This window comes from Lepisma saccharinum, chromosome 1, assembly GCF_977018435.1.
Source record: "Lepisma saccharinum chromosome 1, izLepSacc3.1, whole genome shotgun sequence".
In the NCBI taxonomy this organism is placed as follows: Eukaryota; Metazoa; Arthropoda; class Insecta; order Zygentoma; family Lepismatidae; genus Lepisma; species Lepisma saccharinum.
This window is the reverse complement of record NC_139229.1, coordinates 156,053,954-156,073,390: the sequence shown is the minus strand read 5'-3', so window position 1 is coordinate 156,073,390 and position 19,437 is coordinate 156,053,954. Positions and strand designations below refer to the sequence as shown.

Sequence of the window (19,437 nt, the reverse complement as noted above, 5' to 3'; positions counted from 1 at the left end):
TCACTAGGAAGGATTTGGTTTTTGATTTGCTGTTTTAAGTCCACTTTATGCACAGTAAGGCTAATTGGGACTGGACCTACAGTTTAAAGTGGGATCCGAACCACTTGTGCCTCCACCGGGTATCGAACCCGGGACCCCTTGATTACAAGGCAATGACGCTACCACTGCGCCATGGGGAGGCCCGACTAGGAAGGATTGTGGGAGGGAGACTGGCAGTCGGGAGATAGGCCAAGGCCCTTCGAGAGCTGTTGAGCCATGCGTTATTGTTATTAAAGTAAGAAAAAGAAGGGAATGAGGAAAAATTAATAAAAAAAATATTTATCTATATTAAACCAACCATTCAATTTTATTTTGTTTTTCATGGATCGGTTGCCCTACTACGCGGTAATCCCAATAAGTATCTTACATGTTACAGGATAAAGCACATATTACTATCCGAATACTCATTCAATAAGCATTTTTGTTTGCCAGGAATCATTACTTACTGCATGTTGAGCTAGTGCCCACCTAACCGCCTCTGATGAAATCTATTATTCTTCAGATTGTCATTAAAATTCGACTCTGGTCACTTGTAATTTGCTGGGTGTAGACGCTGTGCATCGACGCACGATGTTTTGCGATAACAAGCGACCTTGTGAAGCGTGACTCATTAACGCGAACAAGCTAGGCTACCAAGCTTATCTGCCTTTGAATACCAAGTCATTTTTTTTTAACCTTTCCCGAAGGCGATTCCTACTGTAGAAGTATATATATATATATATATGTATATATATATATATATATATATATATATATATATATATATATATATTACCTCAAAAGAGCAAGAAAGGAAATTCAACCAATGTTCTCCCGTCGTATAAAACCAAATATTATCTATTAAACGAAAAGTTCACGATTGTCAATAAACGGTTTAACCAATCTGAGCTTTCAGGAACTTTTCACGAATAATTCCAATGTCTAGGCCAATGACAGAAAAGCAAGCAATACTTTTATCTATTCTTTAAATCAATTAAAGGAATGTGTAAGTATTTATAAGAAATAAAGAGCGGAACGGAACGACTGTTGTTCTACCTTAAAAATTGTTGTGCTTCGAAATAGAAAAATAAGAAGGATTTAATCCAGCACCTTAACACACTGTTCCACGACTCTCTATTGACTAACACTGTCAAATGTGATGTGATTTTATGAATACAATTTTGCGCCTGTTTACGTATAACGTCTCGCACATTTGGCAGTTCGCAAACGTTTTTGCAACCACTGTAATTATTTCCTGTTACCATACGTAACAGCAAATACATTTCATAAAACTGTTCTGGACACGAGACGTGCGTCAGAAAACAAGCATTTCGTATGTTGCAGTATCAGAAGAAGATGTCACAATGTTCAAGACTCAAGATATTTTTCATTAATAATGTCTAATCAACATAATAAGTTAGAAGAAGTAACTAGCATTTTCACAACAACTACGAATATTCTTGTTTTTCTTCATCACTTCCAAAATATATTCTCGAAGATAGCTGCTATACTACAAGAAACAATTCAAAATTAAAGTAAAATTCAACTACATGTATATCCAATTACATTTACAATATTGGAGGAACAGAATACTTAAACATTGTTGATTCAACGGAAGGTAAGGGCGTGGTGTAGTGGTGTCGGCTGCCGTGGTGGAGTGGTTAGCACATCGCGCTATGACGCCGGGGGTCTCGGGTTCGAATCCCGGCTCGAGCATGGATGTTTGTGATTGTCTGTCCTGAAATTGAGAATTGAATGAAATGATATGAGCTGCTAGCGGTCCCAGGTTCGATCCTCCATACGAGGTGTTCTCTTTTATTTAATTCTCCTTCTATTAAACAAGAGCACATGTGGCAACATTATTTGTAATAATAGTGTATAGTGGCTAGATTGTCCTAAAACTGTAATTTACTAAAAAAAAATAAAGAAATAAATGAATTGACACACGTTCAAAGGGATATTTTCACGTATCAGATCTTGAATTATGATACTATAACGATAATTGTGTTCTACTTCAAAGACATTGACAAATATTAATGAAATAACCATTTATATTTGGGGCAATTCAGGACACACTAATATTACCCCTTTTTCCACTCGAGTTCAATGCAAAGACACCTTCACAAATATCGATTGAAAAGTTTCCATCATGTGCAATTCTCCGTTTTCGCCGAGTCGTATTACCTTCGTTTTCTTTGTAACAAACAAGTATTCTTTACACATGACATGTAGGAGGGGGGTTGGATCTGCATTTCACATTGGTCAGCTCCTTCTACCTGTGTTCAGGAGCGAAAGCTTTTGGGGTAGTGGTTACCGTTAAGGATTGATAATCTGATGGTCGTAGGTTCAAACCCTTCCGGTGGCAGAAACTTTTCGTAGGTTTTAGATATATCCCATTGCGTTCATTGTCCACACCGTATGAAACGGTATGATTCAGTTTGGAATTAACGATGGGAGGAGGGGAAATGTTAAATAACAAAATCTCAATTTCAACGAACCGAGAAGAGGAGAAAAATTGGATAATTCTTATAAATATGAAAATTACATTCATGATTTTAGTGGTATAATCGCAGGTAAAATCAAAGATCTTACGTGGAAGATTTTATCTTGCTCTGAACTCGGCCAAAAGGAAATTCGCACCGATCTAATACATTCTCCAATATATTATAAAATGTTAATGAATTTTTGATGTCGATAATTTTATCAATGCATCAGTTCTTGACGCCGAGACGTATTTTCTGCAACTACCCCTTCTCTCCTCTCGTCTCCAGTCCCTTCTGTTCTTAACTTCTCCTTCTCCTTCTTCTCTCCCGTCCTTCTCCTCTATTTTTATCTCATACCGCCTTCCCTACTTTTCTCGCCACTTGTCTTCATCCCACTCTTCTCCACTCCTCTTATCTCCTCTTCTGTCTTATATTTCCGACTCTACGGCACTGTTCTCCTCATCTTTTCGTTCTTCTCTCTTTCTCTCTTTTACTCTACTCTCCACTTCCCTCTTCTCGTCTCCTCCTCTCCTCTCCAAACTCCTTTCCTCCTCTTCTATCACCTCGCTTTCCTTCCTCTCTTCTCTCGTCTTTGCTCCATTTTCCTCATCTCTCCTCGCATATTTTTCCTTTCCACTCATTACTTCTCCTATCCACTTTCTCTTTCCTCTATTTTCTTCCCTTCTTTACTTTTCCTCTTCTCCTTTTGCTTTCTCTTTTTTCCTCTCCTTTGTTCCCTTTCGTTTCCTCTCTCCACTTTTCCTTTGTGTAGACTCATCAACAATGAAATACTAGAAAATCGACGTTGTTTCTTTCTGAGAGTATTACAACAAATGTAATACTGATTTTTTTTTCTAGTTTTATGCAATAATATTTGGATATCTTTCTTTCGCGTATTTTATAAATATCTAATGTGCATGTGGCAACCCTGAAATTGAGCCTTACTCTACATGCAACCCACCAACGCCTTGTGTAAATTGGGTTGCCCAGTTTAAAATGTCGTTGTCTTAAATCTTTTGAGAGACACTGTACATGTTCACTCAATAACCATTCATGTCTTTCTTCGTTGAACAACTCTTTGCTGTATGATAATAAACACGTACATACTTGTGATACTGAAAATAATGCACCTAGTTCTTTATGTCCTACAGACACATCAAAGCAAATTTGTTCTACATCTAACAGAAATTCCATACCTTCTATAACTTATGTTGCTTGTGATAATAAAGACAATTTCACAGGTCTTGAAACTTCAGTATGTGGTTGCCAACGTCAAAGTACATGTCATTCCTTAATCCATGATCAGTTTCCTGATGACTTAAATGTAAATCATAGTCCTTGTACTAGAACAAACTGTACTTATAACCCGATGTGGCTGAATAATGATTGTACATGGAATTCTTATAATCAGTCTGATACATGCTCTAATAGATTTTCACGAGTTAGTGAACTCAGTCAATTGCCACGTTTTGGAGGAGATGTTTCAAAACAGTCTGCTAGAGAATTTATCGAACAACTAACTACAATGTTAAACATAATTGGTGTTCCTCCCAAGTATAAATTATGTATAATTCGTAAGTGTTTTTATAATGTAGGCGCTTACTGGTTCAACAGTGAAAAGAAGAGTTTCATTTCTTATGAGGACTTTGTACATAAATTTCTTGATCAGTTTGCATCTAATGAGTTATTAGAAAGTCAGTTGACATTGTTACGATCAAGAAAATACAACCCAGCTTCAGGTTTGTCATTGGAAGCATACGCTTTAAAAACGTACTCTGCTTATTGTAACCTTGTGGAAACTCCAAACAAAGTTGAAGTAATACGGATGATTTTGAAACAGCTACCTGAGTCAATTTCAAAGAATGTGGGCTGCCATAATATTACAGATCTTAAGCAACTGACGCAGAAATTAAGGACTATTGATTTGTATTCGAGCGAAAAGAATAAAAGTTTATCTCTGCCCGGTGATAATACAGATTCTGATGACAAGGCTAATAAGAAGAGAAGTTTCGACAGACCAAAATACTTCGTCAGGCAAGTAAATGTGGAGCGGAATTCTTATGATTCTACAACACAGACCGAAAATGCAGGAATCAATGTAAATCATCGCCCATCTCCCAGAAGATTTGAACGCAATCCCTCAAGAAGGCAGTTTGTAAGGTCTGAAAGAATTAATAATAACGTAAATAATTCGAATTTCAGACTTTGCAATACCCCAACATCTGATAGAAGAAGATATAGTAGTATTACAATGAACAACCAATAGAGTATGGTAATGCATCTCATAGTTCACAGGAAAATAGTGTTACAGTAGGCAGCACCAACTTGCAGCGTAATTCTGCAAATATGGAACACCTAACTCCGACTGCTACTACTACCACAGGTGCACATTCTTCTAACTACTTAAACAACTAAGGCAGGGTGATATGCTCCGATTTACCTTGCCACAAATAAATGCAAAGGAGCTGGATGGTAGAGTTAATAACCCTTACTTAGTACATGTTAAGGAATGTCTGAAAGATTATAATAAAATTAAATCTTTAGGCGTTACCAGAGATAAAGTTTTATCTGTAGCATTTTTATTAGAATGGTACGATTCTGAACCAGAGTGGATTATGTCAGAAAACGGTTCTCCAATACCAAAAATTGAGAATCCAGAAATACAAGGTAAAATTGCGGATCTGTCTTTAAATTGTTTAATTGATACTGGAAGTCAGTGTAATTTATTAGATTATAAAATCTGGACAATTCTAAGTTCAATTATACCAGGAGCAAAATTGGAACAATTAGAAGGAATACAATTGGCTTGCTTTGCAGGAGATCAACGTATAAAGGTAATGGGTTTCAAGTATGTAACAGTTCAAATAGCAAATGAGTTTTTCCACATGGGACTGTATATTGTCATACAATTACACGCTGATTTAATTTTGGGTTCGCCGTTTTTGTGGCAATATAAGGCGATTATAAATTACAGCAACGAAACGGTCATGCTTTCGAATTCATTAGATCAGGAAATAATTGCTCCGTTTTTAGTGCAATCTGAAGAAAGTCTTCCGTCAATGAAGGGAATAGTACGTTCTTGCAAATTACCAATTTCAACCACTTCACAAATTGAAGGAACATCTGACATCGCTTCGGAGGAAGATATTCGGCGTGCAGCGTACATGAACAATACTCTTCCATCTGATTGTTTGGATCAGTTATTTCATCTTCTTCTCGAATACCAAGTTTTATTTTCTGACAGACCTAAAAAAGCAAATGTGGAAGCTTACGATATACAATTGGATACTGATGTACCAATAATAGCACCCACGTACCCTGTTCCTTATGCTAGACGGGATGATATGGAAAGAGAGTTACAAAAATGGCAACAGTGGGGCGTTATACTAGAAAGCACATCTCCCTATAGGAATCCACTCCACATAGTCCCAAAGGCGGGAGGTTTATGGAGACCAGTGGTCGACTTCCGTAAATTAAACCAACACGTAATTTCTCCGATGACACAGGTAGAGCCTATCTCGGAATTACTACAGAGATTGAAGGGAGAAAAATACTTCACATCTATTGACCTTAGTTGCGGTTATTTTCAGATTCCTTTGACACCAAGGTCGTTTAAGTTTACGACATTTTCTTATAGAGGTATTTTGATGGAGTTCCATTTTTTGGCTTTTGGAATCAAAAGTGCCGTGAGTGTGTTCGTTGATAGAATGCATAAAATATTTGGCAATCATACAAATTCTTTCCTGATTGTTTATATTGATGATATTTTAAATTTCTCTCCATCAATTCAAAACCACTTAGAACATTTACGTTATGTTTTATCAACTCTGAAGACAGCTAATATGTCCATTAAATTGTCGAAATGCAAGTTCTTCCAAACTGAAATACATTTCCTAGGCCATGTGATTTCTGGAGAAACCATTCATATTGATCCTGAAAGGAACCAAGCAATCATGGATTTTCCAGTTCCTCAAAACAAGAAGGCTCTAAGGACATTTTTAGGAATAGTAAATTGGAGGAGAAAATTTGTTCACAAATTTACAATGATAGCTGCTCCTTTGTATGATTTACTAAAATCAAATAACAAGTGGGACTGGAAGGATAATCATCACCAAGCTTTTAATGATTTGAAACAGCTAGTTACATCTCCTGATGTATTAGCTCAACCGGATTTTAGTAACATTTTCCATCTTAACACTGATGGAAGAAAAGTTGGAATTGGAGGAGTTTTATGGCAGTTATCAGATGAAGATGAAACGTTAGTAATACAATATGTTAGTAGAGTATTGCGTGGTACAGAATTAACTTATTCAACTCATGAGATTGAATGTCTTGCTATCCTCTTTTCAGTAGAAAAGTTTAGTGTTTATCTTAGTGGAAGAACATTTGTTATTCATTGTGACCATCAGTCACTTTCATGGCTGCAGTCGGCTAGAAGTTTAAACCCAAGACTAAACCGCAGGGCATTAAAACTTCAAAGTTTTGATTTTACTGTTGAACATATTCAAGGTTCTACCAATATTGTGGCTGATGCCTTAAGCAGATATCCTGCAAGGGCACAGGGAGATTTATTCACATCGAAACTCTACGTTAATAATACAAATATCGATCTCCTATCCCAAGATACTCCACAATATTGGGTACAATCTCAACAGAACGATGAGCAGTGTCAAAAGTTAAGAATCGCGATAAACAAGGGAGATTCGAATTTCGAAATTAGAGGACATTTTAGAATGCATGAAGATATCTTATTCTATAAATCTATTGCGTCTGAACACTGGAGAATATTTGTACCTAAAAAAGCTGTGGAAAAGGTACTGTATGATCATCATGATTTATGTGGACATTTTGGTTATTCAAAAACCTTCAGAAAGTGTTCAAAATTTTTCTTTTGGCCAAACATGAAAGCCAGCATTAAATTATATCTGAGAAATTGTCTTGAATGTGCCAAGTCAAAGCAGAGAGTGCAACGTATCACACGAGAAGATCTTCACATATTAACTCCTAAAATACATCAATTCCTTTCATTAGATTTGATTGGTCCGTTACGAGCTTTTCAAGGTTATCAATATATACTAAGTATAGTGGATCTTGCAAGTAAGTTTATTATGGTTTATCCTTTGCGTAAAGCTTCATCTATGGAAATTGTCAATAAACTAAACCAATCGTATTTTCATCATTATCCTGCATGTCTAATTATATTAAGTGATAATGGTTCACAATTTAAATCTAAGGAGTGGCGAAGTTTTATTACCTCCAAGAACAACTTATCCCGGCATACGAAGCTTTATCCGTGGATAGAACTATTGCTTCCCACATGCCGAGTTTTATCCTTGTATGGAACTTCTTCTCTCGGCATACCGAGAATTAAGGTTGCATAGAACAGCTTCTCCCGGCATTCCAAGTTTTATCCCTGGATAGAACTGCTTCTTCCAGCATGCAGAGTTCTTTCCTTGGATTTAAGTACTCCTCCTGGCATGCATATTATCCTTGAATATAACAGCTTTTCCCAGCATGCCAAGTTATATCCCTGGATAGAACTACTGCTTCCGACAAGTCTAGCTTTATCCTTGGATCAAACTGCTTCACCGGCACCCGACTTTCTTAGGAGATATGTACAACTGGAGACAAATATAATAGTGCGTAAGTTGTTCTTTAAGTCTTCTTGCTCTATACCCAGTGTTGTTTCAAGGAATGGGATTGTTCTGATGTTCGTAATTGTAAAGAAGAGCGCCAAGCACTTCTTAAATATCTTCAACAATTGGAAGTTGGATAATTCTACAATGTTCGTTGTCAAGGCCACGCTTCTCACATTTTGATTACATTGTGTTCATCGGCCGTGTGCATCACGCTTGCACTTATGACGCCAGCGAGTGCACCGTGCAGTACGAGCCAGCGCACTGCATTTCAAGGACAGTACGCAGCAGAGGAGATGGGAGGAGCCGCTTGCGTTGAGGTAGAAGGTACTGTGGGGGAAGACGCCATCCTTCTCACGGTACCACATTCTCTTTCTTGCCATGATTTCAGTGCTACTTAAGATTGATTCACATCTAGGCTCAAGTAACGCTCAGATCACCCTGCGCTCACGGGGCGGTCAAATATTGTTGAATGATTTTTTATAGAAGCATTCACACCTAAGGTCCGGTCAAGGTTCGCTTCGATCACGCTCAGCTCGCACTTCGGTCACGATCAGGTAGAAAGAATATTTGACTGAAGCGTGAGGGAGCGGAGCTGACTTTGCCGAAACTTGATTGTTGATGTGAACGTCTGTATCGCTCAACCCACACTAAGAGAACTAAAAGCATCATATCGATTGATGCACCAGAATCCATAGATTGAAGCACTAAAGTGTGTTTTGTGGCTTCTTCAAAGAATCAGATTCACATTTGAAGCATTTGGGTGCATATTTGTATGTCGTGAATGAAAAACCAAAGTGCATCATTTGATTCAAGTGAGGATTTATTATAGTCGAGATGCACTTCAATGCATCAATTGATGCGTTTTGATGCACCTTGATGCATTTTGATGCACCAGAATGCATTTTTTCGATGATGCACTTAAATGTTTAGTCTGAGCTACATAAACTCTGTAGCTCAGACCAAACGTTTAAGTGCATCATCCAAAAAGATGCAGGAACGTGCATCAAGGAATATCAACTGATGCATTGAAGTGCATCTCGACTGTAATAAATCCTCACTTGAATCAAATGATGCACTTCGGTGTTTCTTTCACAACATACAAAATGCATCAAATGTGAATCTGATTCTTTGAAGAAGCCATAAAACACACTTTAGTGCTTCAATTGATGCATTTAGCTTTCTGTGTGCACGGTTCAGTAGTAGTCTTCAGCCACGTTGTAGAGGATACGTAACCCAGTTTTGTGCGCAGAAGATGAGCGGGCTGAAGTCAATGACCTATTGAAACACACAGAAAGGCGAGTGTAGATAAAATTGATTGATTCCCAATCTATTTTCCTCTCAATTCTGTTATTTTTTTATAGTTTTTTATATGTTCGCATTAAAATATTTCATGACTCAAGGGGGGGCATGGCCCCCATGGTCCCCTTGGGTACGGACCTGCACATGTAGACTGTCGTTTATTAAACGTAGACTCATATCACAGGTCAAAATTACTCTACTCTTCAACATAAGCCCTAGTGCAGTGTCGTATATTGACATCTTTTTAACAAAGTCTAAGGATTTGGGAAAAAAAATCGACACTTTTTCCTATTCTATTTATCACACGGACAAAGAAATAATTTTAAAAATTACAAAAACAATAACCTTATTTTAATTTTCACCATACTCTTTCCTAATGCTTTTATGTCTTGATGTTTGTGAACAAAATGTCTGTTGTCTATTAAACGAATATTTTCAGTACCGACGATTTAAGTGAAAAGTACAAGCTCGACCAGGGCTCGAAACCGGATTTCTGGCATACAGTGCAATTGCTATACCAACTTTTTTTTATTTATTATTATTATTTTTTTCCAGAATTACAAGTTACATTTTATAGGGACATAGATATTATTAATATACCTCCCTTCTATTCACGTACAACATTTAGGAAATTTGCATCATTCTTTCTGTTTTGGACAATATCTAGTGTTTTGCATTAATTCATGATGTAAGAAATCTTTAAAATTACATGCATATTTAATATTCCTCCAGTTTAATATATAGTAAATATAATTGCTAATAAGCCATTGCTCTGCTTTCCATTTCGTTATAGGATAATACTGGAAGTCTGGAATTATCACAGCCTGTGTCGTATAACTAGCTGTTCATGTACGACATATTCTACTTAACATGTTTCGTAATTGTTGCCACATGGTACTTGCGTGAGGACAGTTAATTATTCTGTGTTCTACAGGGTCCGTTCTGAAAGTATCCGAACTTATATATTTGCAAACAATTTATTGATGACAATTACAACTGCTGTCAATATTCTTCAATGTAGGCACCTTCAGCCTCAATACAGCGAGTATAGCGACTTTTCGACTGTTCACAGCAGTCCTGGAATACCTTGACTTACACCCTCTTTAATACTGCGGTCGTGGCAGCTTGAACCTCTTCAATTGACGCAAACCGCTTCCCCTTGAGCACCCTTTTGACCTTGGGAAACAAAAAGAAATCGGCCGGTGCCAAGTCCGGGCTGTAAGGGGGATGAGGCAGCATTGCCACGCTTACTTTGGCCAAAAACTCACCTACCAACAGCGCATTGTGAGCCGGCGCGTTGTCGTGGTGAAGCACCCACCTGTCGGCGATGTCAGACCTGATGCACTGGACCCCCTGTCGGAGACGCTGAAGCACTGTTTTGTAGTAAGCTGCATTCACGGTGGTCCCAGCAGGTACAAACTCTTTGTGCACGACCCCCTTCGCGTCGAAAAAGACAAGGAGCATTGTCTTCACCTTTGATTTTGACATCCGGGCTTTCTTTTGATGAGGGGACGCGTGGGTGTGTCATTCTGAACTTTGTCTCTTGTTTTGGGGGTCATACTCGAATAGCCAGGTTTCATCCCCGGTTATCACTCGGTCGAGAAACGTTTCGTCACCGTCCACACGTTCCGCAATTTCGCGGGCAATTCGCACACGACACTGCTTTTGATCGTCCGTCAAAATCTTCGGAACCATTTTTGCACAGATTTTGCGCATGTTCAAGTTTTGGGTAACAATTTCAAAAACATGCGTTTTCGCCAGTCCTCTGCAATCATCTGGAGACTTAAACGCCTGTGTTTGTCTGACAGAGCTTTCACACGGGCCACATTTTCCTCCGTTTTTGACGTGGACGGCCTCCCTGAGCGTTGTTCGTCCTCGACCACCTCCCGTCCTTCCTTGAACGCCGTGTGCCATGTGTAAACTTGCGTGCGAGACATCACTTCCTAGCCGTAAGCCTCCCGTAGCATGGTTAATGTCTCCGTAAAGATTTTTTTTTTAATTTAACACAAAATTTCACAGCGTAGCGCTGTTCCAATTGCAACAAGTAGGCGGATAGCCCGTTGCCAAGACACACGACACACCGGCTCGGTCCCCTCGACAGACAAAAACCGGGCGTCGCTGCCTACCAAATATCTTTCTGTTATAAATATATAAATGCCACGACTACGCTCAGTTCCTGCGGGGCATGGGACCCCGCATCCCAAAGTTCGGGTAAGGGTCTGTTTCAAGATAATAATATAATCAAAAGTTAAATTTACACTTACATAACCAAGACTTCAAATTATATTAGCCCTTTCTGATGCTTGAACTCCACCGCAATCGCACCCGCATCCCACTGACCAGTGAGGATACGCATACGATTCGCGATTGAAATCAGCATAATCAATTCTGGCGTCCTTTGGATTGATAAGGCCTCCGCCTCACTGACCAGTAACGGCGGGACACCTCTCCAACCAAAAGGAAGTCAGTTAATTTATACTTATTAGGCAAACTTACTACAAAGAAATACCAAATAACGATTATAAATTTATTTACTAATCCATATATACGTTAGGATAAAAGAAAGTATACAATCTTCAGATCGAGAAAAATTTACAATGCCAAAATTTAATTTCTGTTCAAATAACTTCCGAAAAACATAGACTGAAACTTGCTTTCTCATAAAATACAATCCAGAGAGCTCTCTCTTATATAGATATATATATATATATCGTCCATATCCCAGCTTAACTTGGTTTCAATAAACAGGTGACAAATTAACAGTAATGATCGACAATTTCCATTAACCAAAACCAAAAGAAAATTACATAAACTTCTTATCCGTAAATATCTATTTGTGCTTCTGTCATATTTTCACTTCAGTATTATGTTCTTTAGAACTCTCGAGGTATACTACCCTCTTCGGGGCCAACCTCCAATAACATTCATAACTAAAGATAAGGGGAGCCTGTCTCTACCCAATTACCAAAGCCATCTCTCGGCCACAAACTACAAATGTTCGCTTGGAATTCCATAACATAACAGGGGACACTGTCTACCCTCTTTGGCTACTTACATTGCAAAAGCAAAACAATAGACTTTTACATAAAACGAATTTCTATAGAAACATTTACTCGACCGGTCACCTATTATAACTGTTTCAAAATTATATCTAACATAAAACCAAAATAAGAAAACCCATTAAACGTTCCGGATACTCAGACTTTAGAAACGGACGTAAAACTATATAAGTTATTAGATTTAAGAGACATCCTCTGACCAGAGGTATGCTCTCGGATTTAAGTATCAAAGAAACAAATTTATTTAAATGAACCTCCTGACCAGGAGAATTCAAAATGATTTAAGAATTAAAACAAATAACTCGACGAGAAGGAAGTATAACTTGAATTTATACCGGAGTCACACTGACCAGTGCCAACTTCGATAGAATTTATGAAACAAAATTTAAAATTATTAAGATTAATTATGTATAAATCAAATTATTTACAAGCCTGCCAAAATCCCCTTTAAGGATCATGCTGACCAGCACAAATCCAGAAAGGTGGCTTACGGAAAACTCAGGACATTGTAGAAGGGAGAGCTGACCAGCCACTCCCCTCACAATGCCTGTGTTCTCCCAGCCCTGGACCTCGACAAGCGATTTAATCACCTAACGATTCCGGAATCTACTGCTATACTGAATTAATCTGCCAGCGAGAACGCTGATATTTATACTTGCGAGATTGCGCAATCCTATTTCTCAACAAAAGATTTCGACAAACTGAAAAGTTATTTTTAGCATCTAACAATTACCCTTTCCAAAAGACATATCCAGAAACACAATGCAAGCTAAACTTATTTACAAACCCACGCAGCGCCGAACGAAAAGAACTCATTGTTGTTAAGGAAGAAAAACAACGCAAGCTTCTACTTGCTTTGCGTTCTTTCTCGTTGGGCCGAAACTGCGTTACAATGTTAACAAAGATAAAAGATAAAAATGTACATTCAAAAGATTAAAACTCCAAATGAATTTATACGAGGGCTATTAAATATTAAAAAGATTTGCCAAAAATTTTTCAATCGTTACACAATGTGCGCTCCATTTTCACCAAATCCACCAACTGCAAATTCTCTACGCGACGTTTCTTCCGTGTACACAATACGAGCGATTGCACCTCAACCACTGCTCGCAGGCAACTGAGCGAGGCCTTGTTTTGAAGGTTAAGTACCCACTGCCACCTGGCGCAGCTTACCCGAACCCTCGACCGATTCTCGCGCCGCGCTGCGGACAATTCGGATACTTTGAAAACGGACCCTGTATTATGTCTCTTTCATTACACACATTACATAAATACGTGTTACTAAATTGAAGTCGAGATACCTTTTATTTTTGGTATCATATTTATCATGTACTAATATGTACCTTTAAGATTGAACATTATTAGATACGTGTTTGCCCAAACATTCGCCCATACCATGTTCCATTCCTTATTGGGCGCCTCTTACTCTACTTTAGTTACCTGCGTATTGAGGTCAAGTTCCTGGCGATACAAGTCATTGACTTGTAAGTTCTGTACCGTACTTCCTACTCCCAATCTGTACACACATTCTACAATGGATGGTAAAAGATAAGCAAAGTTTTTTCGAATGGCTGCAGTGTGCCTTGGCAGGGTCAAGGGAATTTTGTTTAGGATCGACCGTAGCACTTTCGCTGTGTAGCTATCTGGTTGTTGTGTGAGTGTCTGAAAATTACGCGTGTTGAACAAGGCCGCTGCTTTCCATTCCACGTGCGTCAGTCCCAGTCCACCTGTCGTTCGCTGTTGCACTGGAGCGTGATAAGCCACTCTGAAAACCTGAACTTGCCACAAGAAATGCATAACTAGTGATCTAACGTATTGCAAATGTTTTTGGCAGTGGAAAAAGTGCTGCCACTAACCAAACATTGGCGAATATGTTTTCTATATGCCTCCACTGGGTATCGTACCCGGAACCACTTGATTACAATGCGACGACGTTACCACTGCGCCATCGGGAAGGCCCTACCAACTGAGCTATCGATCCAGCCCTGATTTCGTCCAATTTTTCGCTACCGATGTTTTTTTACGTGTGTGGAATTATCTCTGTCATTGCTACCGCCACAGGATATTTGAAATATTGATGACGTCGACGGTGCTGCGTAGTTTCTGCCGGCGTTCAGCTAGCCGTGTATTACTTTATGATTTGGAACACGCAGGAGATGAACTATGTAAAAACCGGTATTCGGAAACTAAGTTACAGTTACTGGTACCTGAAAAGTAGCTGTAAGTTATTTTATAGTTACTTTCTACTGGAAATTTCTTCCACAGGAATTACACAAATCAGTGACCATTATGTGTATTGAAGTATATCAAGACTTATAGTATGTGCCAGCAACATAAATGTAAGTCTTCATATATTATTACATGCCACTTTTTTAACAGTGGAACAAGGACAAAACTTAGCCTGTATAATGATTTATTTTCTTTTTGTCTCTCGCTATGTATGTACCTTAAACAGAGTCTCTTATTAAACAATGACTTCTGTCCAGTATGACTTCTACGTTTCAAATGAATGCAGCAGTCCACCCAAAACACTCAAGTTCTAATTGCAAGAAGCATGGATTTTCTAAATTGGCCATGCAAAGAAGCCTAGTTACCTTCCCTTAGGCTATTTCACGAAAATCCTTTTCCCTTAGCATCCAGAGAAGGCACATAGAGTTCCTAAATTTAGCTCTTCCTCCATGTTACAAATTTTCAAGTGAACTGTTTGTGCCGTAAAGTAACTGTCAAAGTAACTATTGTAAAGTTACTTCTATTGCAAAAAAAACAACCATCTGATACCTTTAGAGCTACTTACTTTTAAAAGTATATACACTTTGTTCTGGGAATCTGTGCAGCAAGCAAACAAAATCAAGTCCTCTGCGCAAGCTATGACTCGAGAGGGTCGACTAATTAACGCGTGATAGAGGAACTGGGTGCTTGAAGGAAAAAAAGCGGCTGCAGCTTCCATCGGTTTGCAGCAGCGCGCACTGCTTTGCTCCCATTCGCTTTCTTCTCTTCTCTACATTTATGCGAGGCCTTGCTCCGCAGATTCCCGAGACGGAGTGTAGATACAGTTAGAATTTCTTAAAAAAAGTTACTTTTACTTGGAACTGTTTCATATGTAACTAGATACTTCCAATCACTTATTTCTATGTACAACTTTTCTGCACCTCTATCATAATCACATAATATGGTAAACAATATAACATTTTAATTTTTAATTCCATTTTGTACACATAAAGACTAATAAGGACTGGACGTACAGTTCTAAGGAGCATTCGGCCCAGTCAAAAAAGTTATTTTGGGATTCAAATCCACAAGCTTCTCAGTGGTTCACGTTACCTTTCAATATGACGTCTCTGGGCATGCTAGCTTTTAGTATCGAAGATGTTTGCAGATCTCTGTCTTAATGATTGGATTTCGGTTGCTGGGTGAACGAATCGTCCCACATGTGATGAGCAAGAAGCAGGAGGCTCTTGGCTGCTGATGAATGGCGACTTGTCTTCCAATGTGGCAAGCGGAGATTAGCTCTCCTCCGTCGCACCTGAGGTTTTGTCTGGCTCTTCGAGAGGAGCTCAAGAAGCGATAAGGACCGTCAGAGAAGAGAAATTAGTTGTTTCGGGACTCTCGTGGCCGTCCTTGGGGAAGGAACAACGCCGACGGTTTTTCTTCTAACAAGAACCATCAACGAACAGCAATTTTGTATTTGCTTTCTTCTTATTTTATCACTTTTCTGCCACTTGAGCTAATCGTGACAGTGAGGATGATGTAGGGATACATACTCTTCTCGTGAAGAGACACTTGGATGGTTAGATCCTGAGTCGACCAGTAAAAGGGTTCGGCGTCGATCAGATGACTGTCCTCTGAGCATCTAGAATAAACGATACCCCAAAATCAAAATTGTATATTTATTGAGACTGATGTCCGCAACTGATTCTCCTGATTGTATGGAATTTGTTTCAGGTTTGTATTTACAGATGATTTCGAACTGTCTAAATGCACGGTCATAAAATAGGCGGCTGGGCAGAATTGCGCTGGTGCCACATGTGGGAAAAGCAATGCGAGAGCGGGACAAAAGTCGCTGGTTCCCGCGCCCTGTGTGGCAACGTCACCCGTGCTGCGTCAGACCGACCTCTCTCCGGGCACTTTTGTGTCATCCATGAACTTTGGAGCAAATACAGTCAGTTTGTAGGGAATGGATTGCAAAGACCAAACTCTTCAACGAGATCTTTCATTCTCTTAAATATCCGAACACACGGGGTTGTGCTCCGACGTGACAATAGCGCGCCACCCGCCTAATTTCATGACCTTGAGTTTAGTTTCCTTTACCTCTTCCGCCACCAGGAGCACTGTGTATGTTGTTCAAGTAACATGGTGACCGATAGAGGCAACTGTTATTTCCTTTTTCCACTGACCAAATTAGATCCGGTCAACCCTCCGTATTTGCCTCTCGTATGCACGTGCGGTCTGCAGAGCGAGCAGCGTTACTGGAGCGTTGTAAGATGGGTGGATAGAAGTTGGTGAGGCAGGAGGCTTCGACGATCACGTTCGTGAAATGTGGAAAACTGTCATCTCATTCGTGAATACCAGTGCAATGTGGTAGGTTAATCATGGTAAAAGAAACAGGGAATGGTCCTGTGAAAAGAAGGCGCTTCTACCACAGTATTTTAAACTCTCAACGCTCCCTTACTACTCTGCTGCTTACTGGCAGCAGCGTGCAGACGGGAATCTCGAACCGCACGGAGCGCTCGCTGGCCGCCACAGGTATAGCCACGGAGATTTCTGGGTTGTGACGCTCCCGTTAACTTTCAGCGGAATCATTACAACCAAGAAGTGTCCGTGACTCTACAAACGTGTTGCTCAAGATAACCAGGTCGACACCTTCTGTAGAAGAACAAAGGTGATTCATAATGTGTACGTTATATCGTGACGAATATGAAGCCACTATAAAATCCCAGAATAAAAGCCGGCATGCCTTGACATGGAGTTCTATCAAAGAATATAACTGTGCATTACTTGTTTTCCACAAGTTTGAAATATGACAATTCTGCTATGAATGTAACTAAAATAATAATATATCCTACTCCTAAAATATAGAGTGCGGATGAGATATGATCTACGTTTATAACTGTATTCTCATTTCTGTTACAAATGTCAGCACATTGTTCTCCGGCATTTATGCTTTCCAGAAACTCATGATGCCACCTTGTTACTAGCACTGCCGCTATGGCTCTACCAATCATAATATTCAAATCTGACAAATAAAGAAACTCATCAAAGGCTTCGAAAGCCACTAGACAAACTCCGATATCTTCCTTGAGAATATGATACATTTTTTTACACTTTGAACACGGATAGAACTTTCTTACCAGATATTCGTTCCGGTAATGGGTTGAGATTTCAGCGATGCTTTCCCCTTTTATAAGCTCTTGGAGAGCACCAAGATAGCTATTTGGAGTTACGGAGTTTTCCGCTAGTTTTTGCAGAAACGGGTCCGTGGATATTTTCAGCATGCTTCTCTCGGCATCGTAACCGTTGACGACTAATCCTTGCTCGAGAGCTTCCTTGAATGTGTTCACCTGTGGACGGTATCTGGGTTGGGTAAGGAAGCTTACTATGGAACTCTGGTAGAGGGAGCTGATGATCAGGCTGAAATACACCCAAACATAGAACAAGGTCTTCACTGAAGATGTGTCAGGTTGACTGGCGGACATTTGGAGTAGAATCAAGAGGAGTCTCAGGAACTCGTCGATCCACGTATTCCCGACATGTTTCAGAATCCTGTTGCAAAGCTGTATTGCGAGCTCGGTGACTGCAAACATCACTGCTACGGATAACCACATCGTCAGCCTAAAGGGTAGAAACACAGACATCCAAGGAGGTAGCGGCCTTGCTGTTGGCACGACTATAACAAAGTGGTCTCCTACCATTGGACTCGTGTACTTGTGGCTGTCGTGGTAGAAATATGTTGCTAGTGGCACCAGGGCAAATTCGCTTCGACCTTTTATAACATCGTACCGGGCTTGTTGTGTGCTTACAGCTCGAATGAGGACCGGTGTAAAGTTCATGTACCGAACAATGATCTTGAACACTTTCCCCTTGGAACCTTCATACATGAACTCTCCTGTGGTAAGATTTGTCACACCCAAAAATGGCAGAGACTTCCTAGTGAAGGACACATGCAAAGGGTACCCGTTCATATTTTTCAACTTGTCACTGAAATCTCTTCTGCACACTGACTCAGCACCGTGCTGTTCCTCTAAACCGACAGGGGACGAGATTATTATATTCATAAAAGGATTGTACATAGCAACCATTTCCCTCCACTGCAAATCTTGCAAAACATTCAACTCACTAACATGTGGGTTGAACTCTATTGCAACCAGTAACAGTGTATTATACATTTTATTCATCCAAGCAGCAACAAGTAAGTCGTCAATAGCCTCAACTCGAATAACACCCACAACTACCATAATGAATTTTGATCTGCATTTTCGTCGAAAGAACATTCCCATGGATGATAGTATCATCATCAAATCATTGGGATTGTCAGTCAATATTATAACAACTTCTTTTAATTCCACTGATAAATATGCTCTTAAATCTTGTCGGTTTCCTGTGGAATTTCTTCCCCCGTATTGTGCATCCATCTCACCTGGTATTGTGACCTGCACCTGAGTCAGGGCAATGGGCAAGCTTTCCTGAAACTTCTGTATAAAGATTCCTGAATCTGTCCTGTCTCCAGAAATAAGCACGTATCGATGGTTAATTGTGAAATGTGTCGATACGTGCCAAGAAAGTGTCGATGATAATTCTAATAGTCAATGTCTAATTGGTTTCTCATGACATTTAATTTCAAACAATCATGGATCGTTAAGACAAATCTGCACTTCAAAAAAGCAAAAAGAATGTTCCAAATTATTGAAGTTCCACCAAAGTTCACCAACATCATCGTTCCAC

The 19,437-nt window shown here is 39.4% G+C and overlaps 1 protein-coding gene across 1 annotated transcript; it reads right to left on the bottom strand.

Annotated features, from left to right (window-relative positions):
- Positions 1 to 17,337: 17,337 nt before the first annotated feature.
- Positions 17,338 to 18,794, bottom strand: LOC145986631 (uncharacterized). The gene is made up of 2 exons (XM_083120878.1): positions 17,847 to 18,794; positions 17,338 to 17,361 (listed from the first exon to the last, which is right to left on the bottom strand). Exons 1-2 carry the CDS (start codon positions 18,792 to 18,794, stop codon positions 17,338 to 17,340), a joined length of 972 nt encoding a protein of 323 aa, XP_082977004.1.
- Between the last annotated feature and the right edge of the window lie 643 nt (positions 18,795 to 19,437).

Bases quoted from the DNA above. Each gene is read 5' to 3' on its own strand.
- LOC145986631 (XM_083120878.1), bottom strand. From the start codon at position 18,794: ATGGTTGCTATGTACAATCCTTTTATGAATATAATAATCTCGTCCCCT. The intron at 17,362-17,846 runs GTAAGAAAGTTC...GTTCTTCTACAG, and splicing joins ATTACCGGAACGAATATCTG to AAGGTGTCGACCTGGTTATC.